Here is a 19,237-nt window from a genome sequence, read left to right on the forward strand (position 1 = left end):
ATGATGAGTGAACTTAACGGAATTTTATTTTGAGTTCGGTCTTCTATCCACAGATTTAAAGCCTTTTCCATTTTTTCTAATTTAACATTGAGTTACAAAACAAATGTTTGAAGCAATTAGCACGTTTCACGGACATTACGGAGGATTTTTTCTTCCGATTTCTTGATTGATCATACCGTTGACTCATTGATTTTATAATGTTTTGCCACTGAAATAATCGTAATGAAATACGTAAGTATTTTATTACGACTATTACGTAATAAAATATTGCTAATGCTTTTGCTTCTATCATATCTAACACTTTCACCATTAGAAATTTTGTCTAATAACTCAATTTTATTTGCTAATGTCATCATCTTCTTTGATCTTTTCACATTTCCCTTGTTATTCATAGCCATATTTTTGTACGGGTTAGAAAGAACTTGTCCACAATAAAGTCACTTTGTTCCGTTAACACACTCGAAAAAGTCTGTTTTACACTGCAAAACAGTAGATTTATCACTTTTGTAAGCATATCAATTTATAAATTGATAAATTTATTCAATTTATAAGCATATAAATTAAAGGCAAACGTCGAAACCTTCCATGACAAGCGCATAACACATACTGAACAAGGATTAGCGAGAAACATCCACGCTTGCGATTTTGTCACCTCTCTCCCCCCACCCACTGAGCCCTGTTTTGACCGGGAAAGATAATTTTAGCCACACCCATGTTTTTTTATGGCAGAAAAAGTTCACGGCACTTTAAATTTCACATTTTTTTAGGTTTCATTTTATATTAAATCAGCGACCGTGAATACGCGAAACTGCGAATACAGATACCACGAATAGCGGGGGTTTACTGTATATATATGAATATTATAATAAATATAACAGATAAAAATAAAGATGGCAGCTCAAGTCACACAGAAAGCCAAAGACCAAAAAGAAAGATAGCCGAAATATGAGCAAAAAGAAAGAAAATAGCTGAAATATAAGCAAAATGTAGCAACATGTAAAATAAAAATACCTCAGAATGTCGGGAGAAGGTAACAGTAGCCTACATCAGATAAAGGCGGGAAAATTTGGCTATAATTCAAATCAGGTAAGCAGAGCAAATAATGCAATAAAAATCTGATGTTGGCCAAAGTGAATATTGATACAAGATCAGGTATTTCATCGGGGGGATTACTCCTGACTATGCATCAAAGGACTGCATTTCCATACTTGACCCTAACCGTGTAAGAGAAAATTTATGAATACAACGTAGATACAAGTGATTGAAAGGGTAAAATTATAAATCGCTTCAGAAGTATGGACAAGGCAGTTCCCTAAGCAGTGTTTATAATGAAAATAAAAATAACAAAAAAAAAGCTGGAAGATTAAAAAATCTATACCTGAAAAAGGACTACAAGGTCAATACGATAGCCACAACCAAAGTAGTAACAGGGACAAATCTGTTATATAATAACGAAACTAACGTGACAGAGAGCTGTGAAAAATAGAATAGCAAAGGAGAAAACAATAAATACAAGGGTAACAAATCCTGGACTGATTTATGCTATCACAGTAAATTGCATAAACCATTGGGTATAACAGACTTAGATGAGTTTTCATGAAGTATGGGTACATCTTGTATGGTTAAAAGAATATTAGCATAGGCACATGATGCAAGAAAGCAAGCTTATATAGCATCAGCAAAAAAAAAAAAAAAAAAAAAAAACTTTAATTTCACCCATCCACTCACTCCAAACGTTTGACTAGTTCTGCCTTGAATCTATTTAAGCTATTAACTTCTACAATGATGGATGGAAGTTTGTTCCAGCAATCGACCACATGCTGGCTAAAGGCAAACTTCCGCACATCTGTCCTACAACTGTCTTTCCTCAATTTGAATTTATGCCCTCTCAGGCGATTATTCTGAGCAAGAGGGAAGGATCCAATCAGCATTGAGCATGCTCAAACCATTCAAAGCTTTATACACTATTTTTTTATACAATATTTTAAGGGCACAAAAGGTGATATAGTTGTACACGTTGGCACTAATAATATTAAGAGTAGGAGACCGGCAGAATTACTTAACAAGTACAGGTCACTGTTGAACAAAAGCCGAGAATTAGGGTTGAATTTGAAAGTGTCTGCAATTCTGCCCAGACACGATAGGAGGGAGTATATGATGAGAGCCTTGTCGATCAATTCGGCCCTGGAAAGATTGTGCAAGGCTCAAGGGGTAGAATTTTTTTCAGCCTGGACTGTACTTGTTAACAGGAGAGATTGCTTCTACAGGGATGGGATACACTTAAATAGAAAGGGTGCAAGAATATTTGCTGATGCTATTGAGGCAGTGTTAGGTGGGTCGGAAAACTGCTAGCTTGGGGGGATACAAAGACGAATAGATTAACAGTAGCCACTGGCAGAGGTGAAAGAGATTCTTGCACTGCTTCTATTGGAATGAGCAGAAGCCTGAAAAACAAGATTCAGGATATTTCAGAGACTGCTGGGAGTCATTGCGGTACAAATAAACACATGGGTTGTGTTAGGGTAGCTAAGAATAGAAACAGGTGCAGGTATACTTGCGTGTACACCAATGCTAGGAGTTTAGTAAATAAATTTGATGAATTTGAGGTATTGCTCAAAACATCAAAGGCAGATATTGTTGGGATATCAGAGACGTGGTGTCACACAGATATAAGGGATGCAGAACTGCAATTTGGGGAGTACAACGTCTACAGAAAGGATAGACAGGATAGGAAGGGGGGAGGGGTTATGCTATTAGTTAAGAAACACATAAAAACCAAGGAAGTGAAGCCAGTCGACATCGCCGACATCGGACAGTGCAGTGTTGAGTCAGTTTGGTGTGACATAAGCATTGGGAGATCAAAATTGAGAGTAGGAGTGTGCTATAGGCCTAATGACTTTGATGAGTATAATAAGGAACTGTACAGGGAAATAGAGTGGGCCAGTAAATCAGAGTCTTATAATGGGAGATTTTAATTTCCCAGATATTGACTGGAATTTGGGGGCTGGTTACTCACACACTAGCAGGGCTTTTGTGGATTTATTGGATGATTGTTTTCTACATCAGCATGTTCGGGAGGCAACTAGAGGGAGTAATACTCTTGATTTGATTATCAGCAGTGATTCTTCATGCATTAAGAATCTGCAGATAAATGAACCACTAGGTGGCAGTGATCACAGTGTGCTGAAGTGGGAGTTACTGAAAGAGGTAACTACCATTAGGGGTAAAGGGAAGGGTTATTGCTTCCGTAAAGGCGACTACGATGGACTGAGACAGTATTTAAATTCTATACAGTGGGGGACCAACTGATGATGTTACCAACAGCAAACTCAAAATGGGAAGTATTCAAAGAACTTATCTTGGAAGCTACTAGGCTTTACATACCGACTAAGAAATATTGTTCAAGGTTTAGGCCAAAATGGATGTCAGATGAACTAATGAGGCATATGGCAGAGAAGAAAAATGCATGGGATACTTACAAATTAACACATGACACAGAAGCCTATGATAGATACAAGTTGATATGCAACCAAGTTACAAAGGAGGTTAGGCAGGCGAAGGCAGATTACGAGAAATCCTTGGCAAGGGATGCAAAGAAAAACAGCAAAGAGTTCTTTACTTATGTAAACTCTAGAAGGAAGGGGATGAATCAGATTGGTCCACTTGATATTGATGGATCAACTGTTGATGATCCTGCTCAGGTAGCTAACAAACTAAATGAATATTTTGCATCGACATTCACACATGAGGAGTTATTCAGCAAGGGGAATGCCAGAGGTGTATTCAACTCTAGCAGTCAGCTACAGAATCTTGAAATAACTGGGAGTAAAGTGGAGGAGAAACTGCTGAAGATAAACACAAGAAAGGCACCCGGGGTGGATGGGATCTATCCAGTTATATTAAAGGAGGCAGCAAAGGAAGTAAGCAAACCCTTAGCCATAATTATGAGAGCTTCCTTGGACTCAGGGGAGGTACCCATAGACTGTAAATGTGCAAATGTGACCCCAATTCACAAAGGAGGATCAAAGGCTGACACAAGTAATTATAGACCTGTGAGCTTAACTTCTGTTCCAGGAAAATTAATGGAGGCACTGGTTAAAGAAGCACTGCAGGATCATTTAGACAAGACTTCAGTTATAGCTCAGACACAGCATGGTTTTGTTAAGGGGAAGTCTTGCCTGACCAACTTGATTGGATACTATGATGCAGTCACAAAAGAACTGGATGCAGGGAATAACTTTGATATTATATACTTGGATCTTAGAAAGGCTTTTGATACTGTTGCACATGGAAGACTGCTACACAAATTGGAGCAGTGTGACATTGGAGGCAAATTGCTGCTATGGATAAAGGGGTGGTTGAGGGGGAGAAGACAGAGAGTGGTAATCAATGGACACTGCTCATCGTGGACTAATGTTATTAGTGGAGTCCCTCAGGGCTCAGTGTTGGGTCCATTATTGTTTTCTGTATTTATAAATGATATTGATGATGGTATATCAAGCTTAATGTCCAAGTTTGCAGATGATACAAAGGTTGGCAGGGTTGTCAAGGACATTACTGACTCTATGCTGCTGCAACAGGATCTGGAAAGGTTGAGCAGATGGGCTGAGAGGTGGCAAATGAAGTTTAACATTGACAAATGTAAAGTACTACGCATGGGAAACAGCAACCCCAGAGCAACGTATCAACTCTGTGGTGCTGCACTGACAGTGGTGGAGAATGAAAGGGACTTGGGGGTGATTGTGCAGGCAGATATGGAGTTCTCTGAGCAGTGCAGACGGGCTGCAAGAGTAGCTCATGGAGTATTGTCAATGATATACAGGAATTTTTCCAGCAGGGATAAGGAGGTGATTATTCCACTGTATAAGGCAATGGTCAGGCCACACCTAGAGTACTGTATACAGGTCGGGAGGCCTCATTTCAAGAAGGATGTAGAGCTGTTAGAACGAGTACAGAGAAGGGCAACAAGATTAGTGAATGGAACAAAGGGGTGCTCTTACGAAGAAAGGCTTAAGTTTTGCAAATTACAGTGTCTGGAGACTAGGCACCAGCGAGGTGATCTGATAGAGGTGTATAAAGCCTTGAATGGTTTAAGCATGCTCAATGCTGATGGGATTCTTCCTCTAGCTCAGAAAAATCACCTGAGAGGGCATAAATTCAAATTGAGGAAAGACAGATGTAGGATAGACGTGCGGAAATTTGCCTTTAGCCAGCGGGTGGGTGGTTGGTTGGTGGAACAGACTGCCATCCCTTGTGGTGGAGGTTGATTGCCTAAATAAGTTTAAGGCTCAGCTGGACAGGTATTTTGAACGAACAGAGGGGTGAAGTGGAAGTGGGTTTTTTTTTTTTTTTTTGGCTGATGCTGCATAAGCTTGCTTTCTTGCATCAAATGCCTCTACTAATGCTAATGCTAACACCTCAATCAGATCACCATGCAGATGTCTAGTCTCCAGACACTAATTTGCAAAACTTAAGCCTTTCTTCGTAAGAGCAATTCTTTGTTCCATTCACTAATCTTGTTGCCCTTCTCTGCACTTGCACTAGCAGCTCTACATCCTAAAATGAGAACACAAGACCTGTACAGTACCCAAGGTGCAGCCTGACCATTGTCTTATACAAAGGGATAATCACCACCTTATCCCTGCTAGAAAAATTCCTGTATATCATTGACAAGACGCCATGAGCTACTCTTGCAGACCATCTGCACTGCTCAGAAAATTTCATATCTGCTTGCACAATTAGCCCCAGGTCCTTTTTATTCTCTGCCACTGTCAGGGTAGTACCACATAGTTGATATGTTACTCTTGGGTTACTGTTTTCCCCATATGCAGTACTTTACATTTGTCGTTGTTAAACTTCAGTTGCAACCTCTTAGCACATCTGCCAAACTTTTCTAGATCCTGTTGTAGCAGCATACCGTCATTAGTGTCATTAACAACCCTGCCAGCCTTCATATTGTCTGCAAACTTGGGACATTATGTTTAATATACCATCATCAATATCATTAATAAATAAAGAACACAACAATGGACCCAACACTGAACCCTGAGGGAATCCACTAATAACATTAGTCCACAAAGAGCAGTGTCCATTGATTACCACTGTCTTCTCCCACTCAACCATCCCTTTATCCATAGCAGCAATTTGCCTCCAGTGTCGCACTGCCCCAATTTGTGCAGCAGTCTTCCATGTACAACAGTATCAAAAGCCTTTCTAAGATCCAAATATATGAGATCAAAGTTATTCCCTGCATCCAGTTCCTATGTGACCACATCATAGTATCCAATCAAATTGGTCTGACAAGACTTTTGTTAAGGGTAAGCCCTTAGCAAAACCATGCTGTGTCTGAGCTTGTCTAGATGATCCTACAGTGCTTCTTTAACCAGTGCCTCCATTAATTTCCCTCGAACAGAAGTTAAACTAATAGATCTTTAATTACTTGTCGCCCTTTGATCCTCCTTTGTGAATAGGGGTCAACATTTGCGCACATCTCCAGTCCATGGGTACCTCCCCTGAGTCCAGGGAAGCTCTCATAATTATGGCTAAGGGTTTACTTACTTCCTTTGCTGCTTCCTTTAATATATAGGTGACCCCTGCTTAACGCTGATAAATGTGTTCCTGAAAAACAGAGCGCTAAGTGAATCCACGGTAAGCGAGCGCCGCATTCCCATAAGGTAACATATGTATTTGTAAGTTGCGGTCGGTGCCATAGGATATTTCCTAATCAATGATAAACGGTAGGGTAAAGATGCACAAATGTCGGTCAAAATATTTGTACATATAAAATATTCTGCATTACATACGTATATAATTATATGGTAACTATTTACGTATCAAAATTAAACTTAAAATTCCAATTAAAATCATGAATTTAACTAATGAATTTAATTATGAAAAATGTGTCGATTTTGGGTTGAACTTTGGCCCTCTTCCAAATAAACTAAAAGGGGAATTAATTTTAAATTCCCCGCAGCGTTACCACCCTACAATAAAGTCACCCAATCCTTCGCCGCTTAGAAACCTGGCATGTTTTTTCCTTCTTTCAGTATGAAACTTCTTTTAGGCATTCGTTTCCACAAAAGTCCTGCTTCTCTATGTTATAAACTTGTTGAGAAGTATAACACACAATAACCCTCTCCAATAATTTTAGCAAGTTCTTTTTTGAAAGTTTCGGATCCTTGATCTGCACTTGTGGCTTCTCCCTGGATTTTAAATCTATTCAACCAGCCCTTACTGGTTTTAAATGGTTCCATTTTTTTTTTTTTAGGTGATTTTTCTTCAGATCATCATATAGGCTAATCTCTTTCTCTTTTTTATTATTTATAATATTTAACTTAATTGAATTCTGCATTGGATATTATCTTCAATAAAATTGGTTAGTCTTTCCATTTCAATCCTAATAGCCGGCCTAGCCCTAGTTGTTTGCAATGGAACAGCTATCTTTCCCGCTGCTAAAATTAATTCTTTCTTTTTTATAATTGTTCTTACAGTTAAACTTACAAGTCCTAAATTTTGAAGCGAATCGATCCCGTCGACCGGAATCGATTCGCTTCAAAACGTCTAATTTAATTTTCAAATTTAGTTCTTTTCTTACATTTATAGTCTTCATACTACGCCCAGATGTTGTTGCTTTTTCATTCCTAAATCGGCTATTATTAACTCTTCGAAAATGTAACTGCGTTGGTTACGATACAATGTTCAAGTAAACTATCCATTACGCACGATGTCTAATACTGTACTGAGTGATGACTAGACTTCGGATAAATGCATATAACGCAAATATTACAAGCAGTATACTTGATCATTTTTTAAAATGTTTATCTGGGAAGTACGTAACAAGTCACTGTACTGCAATTAAATTAGTGTGCGAGAAAATTTCACTGAGCGTGGGAAAATTTCTCAAGTCGGCGTGGGAAACGTTTTAATGCCGTTTTGTTATTCATTTTCAAGCTATCGACTCCATCAAATGAAACGATTTCGTTAAATATGCCTAAAATACCATCTGTAAAAGAGCGTTACAGTGATCTGTGACAGCGTTATAGTCAGATACAGGTTATAATATAAGAACAGCGTTATAGCGAATCAGAGTAAAGCAAACCATGTTATGATGGGGGCCTGCTGTAACTGGATAGATCCCATCCACTCTAGGTGCCTTTTTCAATTCCTACTATTAGTTCACACTCTCCCTATATATATATATATCTTGTTCAAATTTTCAATCGTTAATAAAATACTTTTTATTCATCCACTCAAGTTCAAATAAATTTTTTTAAACTTGTAGTGGATGACACTTGATGTTAATACAGTTTTTTCAAATATTAATTCATTAATTAAATTTAATTAATTAATTTTAGTTTTATATGGGAGAAAAAAATTTCTCTTATATAAGATATTTAGCAGGATATAAATTTAGGAATAAATACCATCAGTGGCAAAGCGTGTAGATCGCTGGAAAAAAATTTCTTTTTCAGATTCTTTTTTTCATTCTGGGTTCTAGTCTGAGTCAAGGAGGGAACAAAATGGAAAATGAAACATGTGAATAAAAATAATAGTCCAACACCATATATAGAAAGGAAAATGGAAAATTGCAAGGAAATTCGCTTTCTATTTTGCCACTTAATATTGTGATTCTGTCATATGTATATACATATTTATATTAATTGTAATTATTTAATAAAAAGTAAATAAAATAAAATTTTTCTTTGTTGACCTAAGTAGGAATTGACTTTAAAATTTTTTTTTTTATATTACTTGTTTATGTTTATCTTCAACATTTTCTCCTCCACTTTCCTCTCAGTTTTTACAAAATCATCTAGCTCATTGCAGAGTTTTATTCACCTCTGGCATTCCCCTCCTTGAATAACTCCTCATGTGTGAATGTAGATGCAATATACTCATTTAGTTTGTTAGCCACCTGAGCAGGATCATCAACAGTTGAATTATCAATATCCAGTGGACCAATCTGATTCATCCCTTTCCCTCTAGAGTTTACATAGTTAAAGAACTCTTTGCTGTTTTTCTTTGCCAAAGATTTCTCATAATCTAGCTTTGCCTGCCTAACCTCTTTTGTGACTTGGTTACAGATCAGCTTATATCTATCATAGTGTCACCCATTAATTTATACGTATCCCATGCATTTTTCTTCTCTGCTATATGTCTCATTAGTTCATCTGACATGCATTTAGGACTAAACCTTGAACAGTATTTCTTAGTTAGTATGAAAAGCCTAGTAGCTTCCAAGATTAATTCTTTGAATGCTTCCCATTTAGAATTTGCTGTTGGTAACATCATCAGTTGGTTCCACTGCAGAATTTAAAAACTCTATGAGACCACTGTAGTGACCTTTATGAAAACAAAAATCCTTCCCTTTACCCCTGATGGTAGTTACCTCTTTGAGTAAATCCTACTTCAGCACAATGTGATCACTGCCACCTAGTGGTTCCTTTATCTGCAGATTCTTAATGCATAAAGAATCACTACTGATAATCAGATCAAGAGTATTACTCCCTCTAGTTTCCTCCCAATCATGCTGATGTAGAAAACAATCACCCAATAAATCCACAAAAGCTTGCTAGTGTGTGAGTGACCAACCCACAAATTCCAGTCAATATCTGGAAATTAATATCCCCCATTATAAAACTGATTTACTGGCCCACTATTTCTCTGTAGTTGTTTATTATACTCATCAGAGTGATTAGACCTATAACACACTTCTACTCTCAATTTTGATTTCCTAGTGCTTATGTCACACCAAACTGACTCAACACTGCACTGTTCAGCCATGTCAACTGGCTGTCCTTCCTTGGATTTTGTGTTTCTTAACTAATAGCATAACTCCTCCTCCTTTCCTATCCGTCTATCCTTCCTGTACACATTGTACTCCCCAAATTCCAGTTCTGCATTCCTTATATCTGTTTGGCACCACATCTGATATCCCAACAATATCTACCTTTGGTGTTTTGATCAACACCTCAAATTCATCTTCAAATTTATTTACCAAACTCCTAGCATTGGTGTAATTGCAAATATACATGCACCTGTTCGTATTCTAGGCTAAGCTATCACAGCCCATGTATTTACTTTTACCGCAATGACTCGCAGCAGTCTGAAATGCCCTGCATCTGCATCTTATTTTCCAGGCTGCTGTCCATTCCAATACGAGCAGTGCAAGAATCACTTTGTCACCTCTGGCAGCGGTGAAACTGTTAATCTATTAGCCTGTGTATCCCCCCAAGCTAACAGCTTTCTGACCCATCTAACACTGCCTCGATAGCATCAGCAAATATTCTTGCACCCTTTCTATTTAAGTGTATCCCATCCCTGTAGATGCAGTCTCTCCTGTTAACAAGCACAGACCAGGCTAAAAAAAAATTTACCCCTTGAGGCTTGCGCAATCTCTCCAGGGCCGAATTGATTGATAAGGCTCTCGTTATTTACTCCCTCCCATCGTGTCGGGGCAGAATTGCAGACACTAAAATTTGACCCTAATTCATGGCTTTTTTTTTTTTTTAAAAGTGACCTGTACTCATTAAGTAATTCCACCTGTCTCCTACTCTTAATATCATTAGTGCCAACGTGTACAACAATATCACCTTTTGTGCAATTAAAAGATTATATCTGCTCTACAACATCATCAACCTTTGCCCCTAGCAGACATACCCTGGTCCTGTTCCACCTATCCTTTTTGATGTTCCCCCATTTCCCTGACAATAGTCACTGACAACTACTAGTTCTTGTGGGACCAATGCATTCTGCCTTGGGGTTTCCACTGTGTTGCGTGATGTTCAAGTGCAAGCTCTGGTGTGGATGTAGGCAGCTGAGAGCTTGGTGGGGCCCCTCAATTTCGATCCTTCAAGGGCATCCACATCCTGTCCTTCAAGCTCTCATATAGGCCCATAACAATGCTGAGTTGTCACTAGGTTTGCTCTAGTGACAACTTACACTTAGTGACACTCCTTACATCATATACACACACAAAGACATTCCCCTGGACAATATCATGTCCCGTCTGTGACTGCTCCACCAACATCAAACAAGCAGTACATTTTAAAAGGCTGTGATGCAGAGGACAACTGCTCCCCCTCAGTTGTCTCCTGATCCTGAGCCACAGCACTCTCATTAGCTACTCTGTTCTGAGTCATGATTTTCAATTCAATTTCAAATAAAATGCAATTTCTATATAAAATTATAACCCTAAACTTATATCCCAATGTAGTTATAACACTATATATATATATATATATATATATATATATATTCTTTTTTTTTTTTTTTTTTTCAGTATTGAGTATTATCTACGAGTTTCGTTATATAACTTCTATATCTCTTATCGTGTTATAAGTATTAATTAATAATGTTACATTTGTAAAATCTAAGTCGTTATATGCATTTAGTTAAAAAAATGTACATTTTTAATTAACAATGAAGTTCTATAAGATTAATAAATTTTACTTATTAACTGATAATACTAAACTATACTAAGCTAACGGATTTCTAATAACGTGCTACGTGTTTCGCTGTCTAGTTTTACCTTAAACCTTATGCTAACTAGTTTGGGATATATGTGGCATTGTATAACAATGGCAGCAAGTTACGAACAGTAAATCTACGGACACTAAGTATTAATTAACTTTCAAAATCATGCAATAAAAGTTCAAAATAAACCAAGGAGTTTGACTAGGTCTATAAGCTGTTTATAGAAAATAATTTAATATAACAATTAAGTCAATAAAACAGCTAAATATAAATAAAAACTTAGCATTCGCCAGAGCTGCAAAAACTTGTAAAATACTTGCATTGGATACATTTACCGATACTAAGTAATAACCTAATAAAATCTCTATCAAAGTTCAAATTAAACTCAGTATCATAACTAGGAATATAAAGCTACTTCTAGAAAATAAATATGCCATTTAAGTCAATAAAACAGCAAAAATTTAAGAAAACTTCTCTTTTAGCGGAGCTGTAAAAACTTGGCCTGCACAAGGCTACTCTCATTTCCAGTTCAATATATGATAACATTCTTTACAAATACAGCCACTCCGACTTATGTAAGTGTTGCATTCCGCAGAACTCTACATAAGTTGGAATTTCGCTAAATGCTTATGCAGTAATCGCAACTATGTGCGCTGAATTTGATTGAAGCAAAAAAAAAAAAAAAAAGTTCGACGAACAAGTAAATAGAATTATTTATTCAATTTTTTTTTTTTATCTCATGTGCAGGAAAAATTACAAGTGTACAAAATTACAAAAATTTCAATATTATAAAATTACACAAAGAGAGAGAGGAGAGAGGCATAATGTCAACAAATTTTACCTTTCGAGCATTGTTACGAGAATTAATTCTCCAGCTGATAAGCACGCCGTATGGTAATGATGAAAGTGTAGTGCACTTTCCATTATAAAAATAACCTTTTAGAGAGATAAATAGCTTAGTTATATAGTAAAAATTTAACTTCCGAGGTCTTGGAATGAATTACAAAAAAAAAAAAAAAAAAAAAAAAAAAAAGGGTTCACATTACAATATTTTCACACGATACCTCCATTTATTCTTATGGGATGCAAAATAAGTTCCCGCAATTTTTTTTAAGTTTGCACCGGCTGGCAAAAACTTATGTAAAGTCGAATTTCCCTAAGTCAAGTATCATGTAAGCCAGGGAATTCCTGTACTATTTGCACACTTTTAAAATTTAAACATGATAATATCTGTATTCATTGAAATTAATACTCTGCAACCTCAATATAACATGAATGTTGGGAACAACTATAACAAGTTTATAGTTGTTACCAACATTCATGAGCTAACCCCACATTATAAGCTAACCACATTACAACAGAATAAAATTTACCTAGACTTTTCCAATAGTAATATGAAACAATGTGGTATAATTTAGGGCTAAAGCCTCAGATTACATAAAGAGTTTAACAAATGTAAAAGTTAGTGCAATTGCATCATTTCTGTACATAGCCAACTACTTTAGTTATAAATTGCATCATTAAGTATATCTCATATTGTGAATACCTTCACAGCGAGTTGCCATGATATTGCACTACCTCAAATAGGTAACACTTCACCACAGGAGAAGACTATTGTTACTTATTCTCAGTAGATACCATCACCCATACAGCACTGTTTCGCAGCTTATTGGCTCATCAGTGGGTGGGCAGGTACACCCACTGATGAGGAGCCAATCTCCTCATGAGTTGTCTTCATCATTTGACCCACAGGTGCAATGATGAAGACAACTCAGTTGCAAATTATAAATCCACAATTTGAGAGATGCCTGAGGGTGTACTTCTGGTGATTTCTGTACATAGTCAACTACTTAAGTAGTTGGCTAGGTACAGAAATGATGCAATTGCACTAACTTGTACATTAGTTAAACTCTTTATGTAACCTAAGGCTTCAACCCTAAACTATACTGTAATCTAACTTACTCCACACCATCAGGCATCTCTCATATTGTGGATTTATAATTCGCAACTGGTTTGTCATCACTGCACCAGGGTACCTGCCCTCCCACTGATGAGGAGCCAATAAGCTTCGAAATGGTGCCGTATAGGTGATGGTGTCCACTGAGAATAAGTAACAATAGGCTTCTCCATTGGTGAAGCATTACTTATTCGAGGTAGTGCAATATCATGGCAACTCGTTGTGAAGGTATTCACAATATGAAACATACTTAATGATGCCAATTTATAACTACTTAAGTAGTTGGCTATGTACAGAAATGATGCAATTGCACTAACTTGTACATAATGAAAAAATGAATAAAAGATATGAACTATTAAGCAGGTGTTTTTATTGTAAGAAAATTTTTATTCTGCATATGCTAAAGTTTTTTCTCCTCTTCTGCTGGAGTAGATAAATGAGTTAAATATTTTAAATGGCAAATATGCTATATTACTCAGTTTTTATTTTTTTAATAATACTGTACTTTAAACTAAAAACAGCAGTACTTCATACAGTAAAATTTTCAAAACTGTCAATTTCTCATGACCCCACACTTCCAAATGAAGTGTTTATAGGAAATCCAATTTACAGTAGAGCATATAAATAGGAAATAAGGAACCACTCAATACATAATTAGCACTTCACAGATAGGGATGTAACATCAATTAGAATGATGTTACATGGTTGGGTTACTGTAAATTTTGGGTTCCATGAGCTTGATGTATGGTAACTTCAAACAAAAATGAAGCTAAGCTTATTTAGAAGAAAATCTCAACGTTCAATACATCACTCATTTTCAGCTATAAGTTTACTAAGCTTCTTTCGACAAGCAAATTGCATGGCATATTAACAGATGCAATGTGCCTGGGGCCCCCAAATGATGAGCAACAGGTTCCCTGAAATCTAGGGATGACCCTGCATATATTAATGATGTTAAATGAAGTTGAACAGTAGCATTGGTGCCTTCTAAAACACTTTTCAAAACTCACGAATAAAGTTGTGTAAAATTTATCTGACAATTGCAATGTAAAGTTTTAACTTTAAATGTAAGACACTTTCCCATGACATTACAGAAAATAAAAAAATAAAAAAAAAAAATTTTCCCTTGAGTTACAAAATTAATGCATTCCCAAAAACTGCCATACAGGTAAAGTCTACACTATTTTAAAGGGAAAAATTATTTTCCCTAAAAAATAGTGTACTATTCTGAATCAAACTGTGGTCCCCCCACAGCACAAGGGTGTAGAGTATAGTTAGGAAGAACAATATCTGCAACAGTAGAAAACTATAAAAATATGCAAACTATTCATCAGTGGACATGAGCATTGCATTATGCATTCAGCAGTTTTTGCCATTCTAAATGTGATTTCATAGCCTTGAAAAGGATGCTACATGCTGTGTTTACAAAAATTTACATTACTGATATGATAACTGGTTTCACCTCTCAGAGGAAAATATCTACTTTTTTTTTTAAAGTTGTCTATGTATTTTTTTTTTTTTTTTTATTTCATCTGAGAGAAGATAAGGGAAAAACTGAATATCTAGAATAATTACTCTCAGATAAGTCCTGCTGTTTATAAAAATTTACAGAAAGAAAGAGAATACACTTATAATTTGGAAACCACACAGCAGCTGGTTCCTCTCTGTGAGGTATACAGTTTGCTTTTTTGAAATTTGTGTTGTTTTTTTTTTTTTAAATATCCCAAGATGGGGTACATGTAAACATTTATAATATATCAAAAACTGCAGTACAGAGGTAGTACTGTATTAAAAAAATTCAACTCCTAAATACAATTGTGTAATATTTACCTAAAGTACTGATCTCTTGGAACTTTTGTACTCAATATAGCATAGTGCTGTCTCACCATTACAAATAGTTGTCTTGCTTCAGAGCATATTTCTGGAACTAAAAATATGCACCATCATTAATTCAGAGTGATTAACTTATAAAAAATTATTTAGACATTTTTCCTTTCACTTAAACTATATACAGAGTTCCATGAAGCCAAATTTCAGGATGTTGTTAATTAAGATGATTTTAAATCAATGTTTTGCAAACATATACTTCATTCTATGAAAATATTGAAATGGACTGTATTTAATAGAATAAAAAAGGTATAAAGGGAAGTGAAAGTCCAAATTATCCAATGTGTGCCATGCCAACTTAAATATCATCAATGAGAGAGATGGCAAAACAATACTAGACCTTATGTAAGATGCAAAATTTGCAAAAATTGGGTCCACTTGACTTGAGCATCACCAAATATCAGTTCCATCAGTGTTTTAGACTCCCAGATAACAAGCACAGCTTGGCTGACATATCTGAATGTCTGTGACAACCGCACAGGCTAACAAATTGCTTAGAAAAGTTACATTCTACAACTAGTCAAGATATAATTCTCTTGTCAGTGTTTTTGAAAGAAGAATGAGCCAATCATTCTGTCCTTCCCGAGACCACACCATACCATAACTGGCTGCACTTCTCCTTAGATGGGCTTATCAAGTTAGATTTACTTTTGGACAAATGTGTAATTACAGAACTTCTATTTTAAATATATAGCAACTTTTACATTTACATTTAAACCCTAAACTAGATCACTTATGCTTATGGGAGAATACTATATTTATGTTTTTAAAATGGAAATTTTACTTCTGTACACTGCTTAGCTGTTCAGTTAGACAAAATACATTATTCAAGTTCTACACACATTCACTATCAGAGGCCACTCACCATTCAATGAGAAGCCAGTAAGCTTCGAAACAGCTATCCTGGAAGTCTCTCAAATTTTTAAATATGTAGAAAATTCACCTATTCTGGCAATGCTATACATAGTGTGGCAATCAGTAAATGAGAGTGTTGCTAGAAAATATAATGATCCACGTATGAATAAACTAACCTTAGTTTATTCAAAGTAACCTCCTCCTGCATCCACACCTGCATGCAACAGTCAAGAAATGACTGGAACGACTAATAGAAAGCCGTGACTGAACTGTTAAATGTTCTCATCACAGCTCTGAATGGTATCGACATCATAAAAGTGATGCCTTTCAGTGGTGCCTTGAGCACACAAGGCCAAATCTGGTGAATACAGTGGATGCAACAGTACAGACTTTGTTAGCCAAAAACTCCCAAACAATGAGAGCATTGTGACGGTGTGTTGTCGCTCATGAAGGACCAACTGCCATCTTCTCTATGCTGTAGCCACATACAACGAATTTCCTGCAACAAAAGTTTAAAAATGTCCAGATAGTAGGCAGCAGTAACACTTTAGCCATTGGGAATGGACTCTTTGTGCACAATTTGTTCGTTATCATAGAAAATGATGAGTGTGGCTTTGATTTTTGACCTTTTTTGGCTTTGGGAGAGTTTGCCCAGTTACACTTCGTCACAGGGTCATACCAAAAATACCAAGTCTTATCACCCATAATAACTGAATTCAGGAAGCTGAGTTTACTTTCAATGGCCTTGATTCTCCTCAGTATTCAACTCGTGCCTGTCGTTGACCATCTGTTAACAAAGGTGGAACAAACCATGCACAGTCCTCTGTTTTCTTCAAATCCTGGGTTATTTGTCAAATGGTTTCCTTATTAATAAACAGCCCTTCTGAAATCATTTGGAGAGTTGCACATTGATTGTTGGTAATGATTTCCTGCACCTTTTCGATCAATTCTGGCATTCAAACTGTCTTTGCTAGACCTGGATGTTCATCATCTTCCAATAATTCTCTTCCATGGGCGAAACTTTTATGCCACTCGAACACATGTGCACGAGACGGGCAGTTCTCCCCATACACTTGCTTCATCATTTCAAATTTATTCCATTGTTCCTCCGCAAACCAAACAGATACTTCTAAAAGGCAATTTAAACATAAGACCTCCACAAATTAAAATTAACACAACTATTTAAAAATGGCAACTGAATTAAAATATCTAGGAGTTGTCTTTGACTCAAAATTAGCTTTTTACCCCAATTTGGCTTACTTGGCAAAGAAAGTGAGAAATTATGCAGGCATGATTGCCAGGATCAGTCAAGCAGACTGGGGGGCTCAAAAGAAGGACACTGGCAGTCATATACCATGCAGTGTTCCAACCTGTTATAAACTATGGAGCCAATGCGGGGTTCACACGCTTGGCCATAGTAACAGGAATAAATTAGAATCATACAACGGACAATACTTCTCACTATTACCAGAGCATGTTGCACAGTAAGCATGTCTGCACTGCAGGTGCTGGCTGGAGCTCTCCCACTTTACCTGGAAGTGGCCAAAAGAAACTTGTATTGTAGACTTAAAAAGGGCATACCCACAGAATTTCTGGGGATAGCCCTTGACACTGCCATCAAAGCTGAAAAAAAAAAAAAGAAAAGAAAATAGCCACAAAACTCCATGAGTTATGGCAAACAAATTGGAGGCAGGACACCAGAGGTCTTGGGTACCAAAATATTTCTGCCACAGGTAGCTATGGTTAGCTCAAAGCCACCAAAGTGGTAAGCCCTGGACTATTAACAACATTTATCCTGACAGGTCAAGGCTCCCTAAAAGCGAAACTAACCTCCTTAGGGCTGACTGAGAACCCAAACTGTACCTGTGGCAAGAGTGAAGACTGGGCACACATTCTTTACAAATGTATAATTTACGACAAACCAATTAACAGCACAATTAATAGCACAAAGGAGGATCAAAGGGCGACAAGTAATTACAGACCATTAGTTTAACTTCTATTCCAGGGAAATTAATGGAGGCACTGGTTAAAGAAGCACTGCAGGATCATCTAGACAAGACCAGTTATAGTTCGGACACAGCATGGGTTTGTTAAGAGGAAGTCTTGTCTGACCACTCTGACTGGATACTATGATGTGGTCACAAAGGAACTGGATGAAAAGAATAATTTTGATATCATACGGGGTTGATTCAGCCCTTTGATAACGATTGTGACATTAATCCTGCTTGTGACGTACAGCAGAAATGTAAATTTTTTTTTTGCACAGGTGCAGTTCCAAACTTTATCAACAGGTACATCAGTTGTAGAAGTTGTTTTGATGTCGACTTGCCTCAGAAATTGGACCCAGGGTTGGAAGGTTACATAATTGCGCTTTCCGAAGAAGGGTACAGTTTTGCAAAAATTGATAGGTGCAAGTCGAAAAATTTTAGAGTATCGAAGTTTGGTATCCATAAGGTTTTGAATGGCAAAGGAAAATTCCACGAAGCTGCTGCAAGTGAGCAGAAAACACCAAAGAAACTGCAACCTGCTCCAAGTCGAACGAGGGAGGTAATATGAAAAGTGCAGTCGCTCGTTGTCGGTGAAAATTCAAAAACCCAAAGAGCTACAGCGTCACACGTGGGAATCTCCCAGTCACCCGATTGTCGCATAATCAATGATAATTTGCAACTGGAGAAGGACAAGGCCCACGTACACACCACCTAGAAGCAAGGCACATTTCAGAGCAGCAGGTCAATGCTCGAAAACTCTACAAAAAATATCTGGCAGCTGAAAGGTGGAAATTCGTAGCAACATTGGATGAAGCGTGGGTATACCTCTCCGATTGCAACAAAATTTGGGTAATTTATTACTGTCCACAGGGTGACAAGGCTTTTCCAACATGGGGACATCAGTGCAAGGAAAATTTTGGCCAAAGTTTTATGGTTGTAGCCCGTTTTTGTTATAACGACAAATTTGAGTTGCGTAGAGTCGATAAAAACATGAAAGTCAACTCAGTGTTTTACCAGACTGAAGTTCTACAGCCGTTGTTTGAACTTGAAATACCCACATTGTATGGTTCTGACA

The 19,237-nt window shown here is 37.0% G+C and overlaps 1 protein-coding gene across 1 annotated transcript in view; it reads right to left on the reverse strand.

The window, feature by feature from the left end:
* LOC150089860 (translin-like) overlaps nucleotides 1–19,237 on the reverse strand; it is a 106,960-nt gene that overhangs the window by 54,704 nt on the left and 33,019 nt on the right. Inside the window, exon 3 of the mRNA XM_090368867.1 lies at nucleotides 15,263–15,359. Within this exon, the coding sequence (XP_090224993.1) occupies nucleotides 15,263–15,359 (97 nt within the window). The remainder of the gene's footprint in view (nucleotides 1–15,262; nucleotides 15,360–19,237) is intronic.

This window comes from Mastigoproctus giganteus, chromosome 2, assembly GCF_048544385.1.
Source record: "Mastigoproctus giganteus isolate SK-2022 chromosome 2, ASM4854438v1, whole genome shotgun sequence".
Classification (NCBI taxonomy): domain Eukaryota; kingdom Metazoa; phylum Arthropoda; class Arachnida; order Uropygi; family Thelyphonidae; genus Mastigoproctus; species Mastigoproctus giganteus.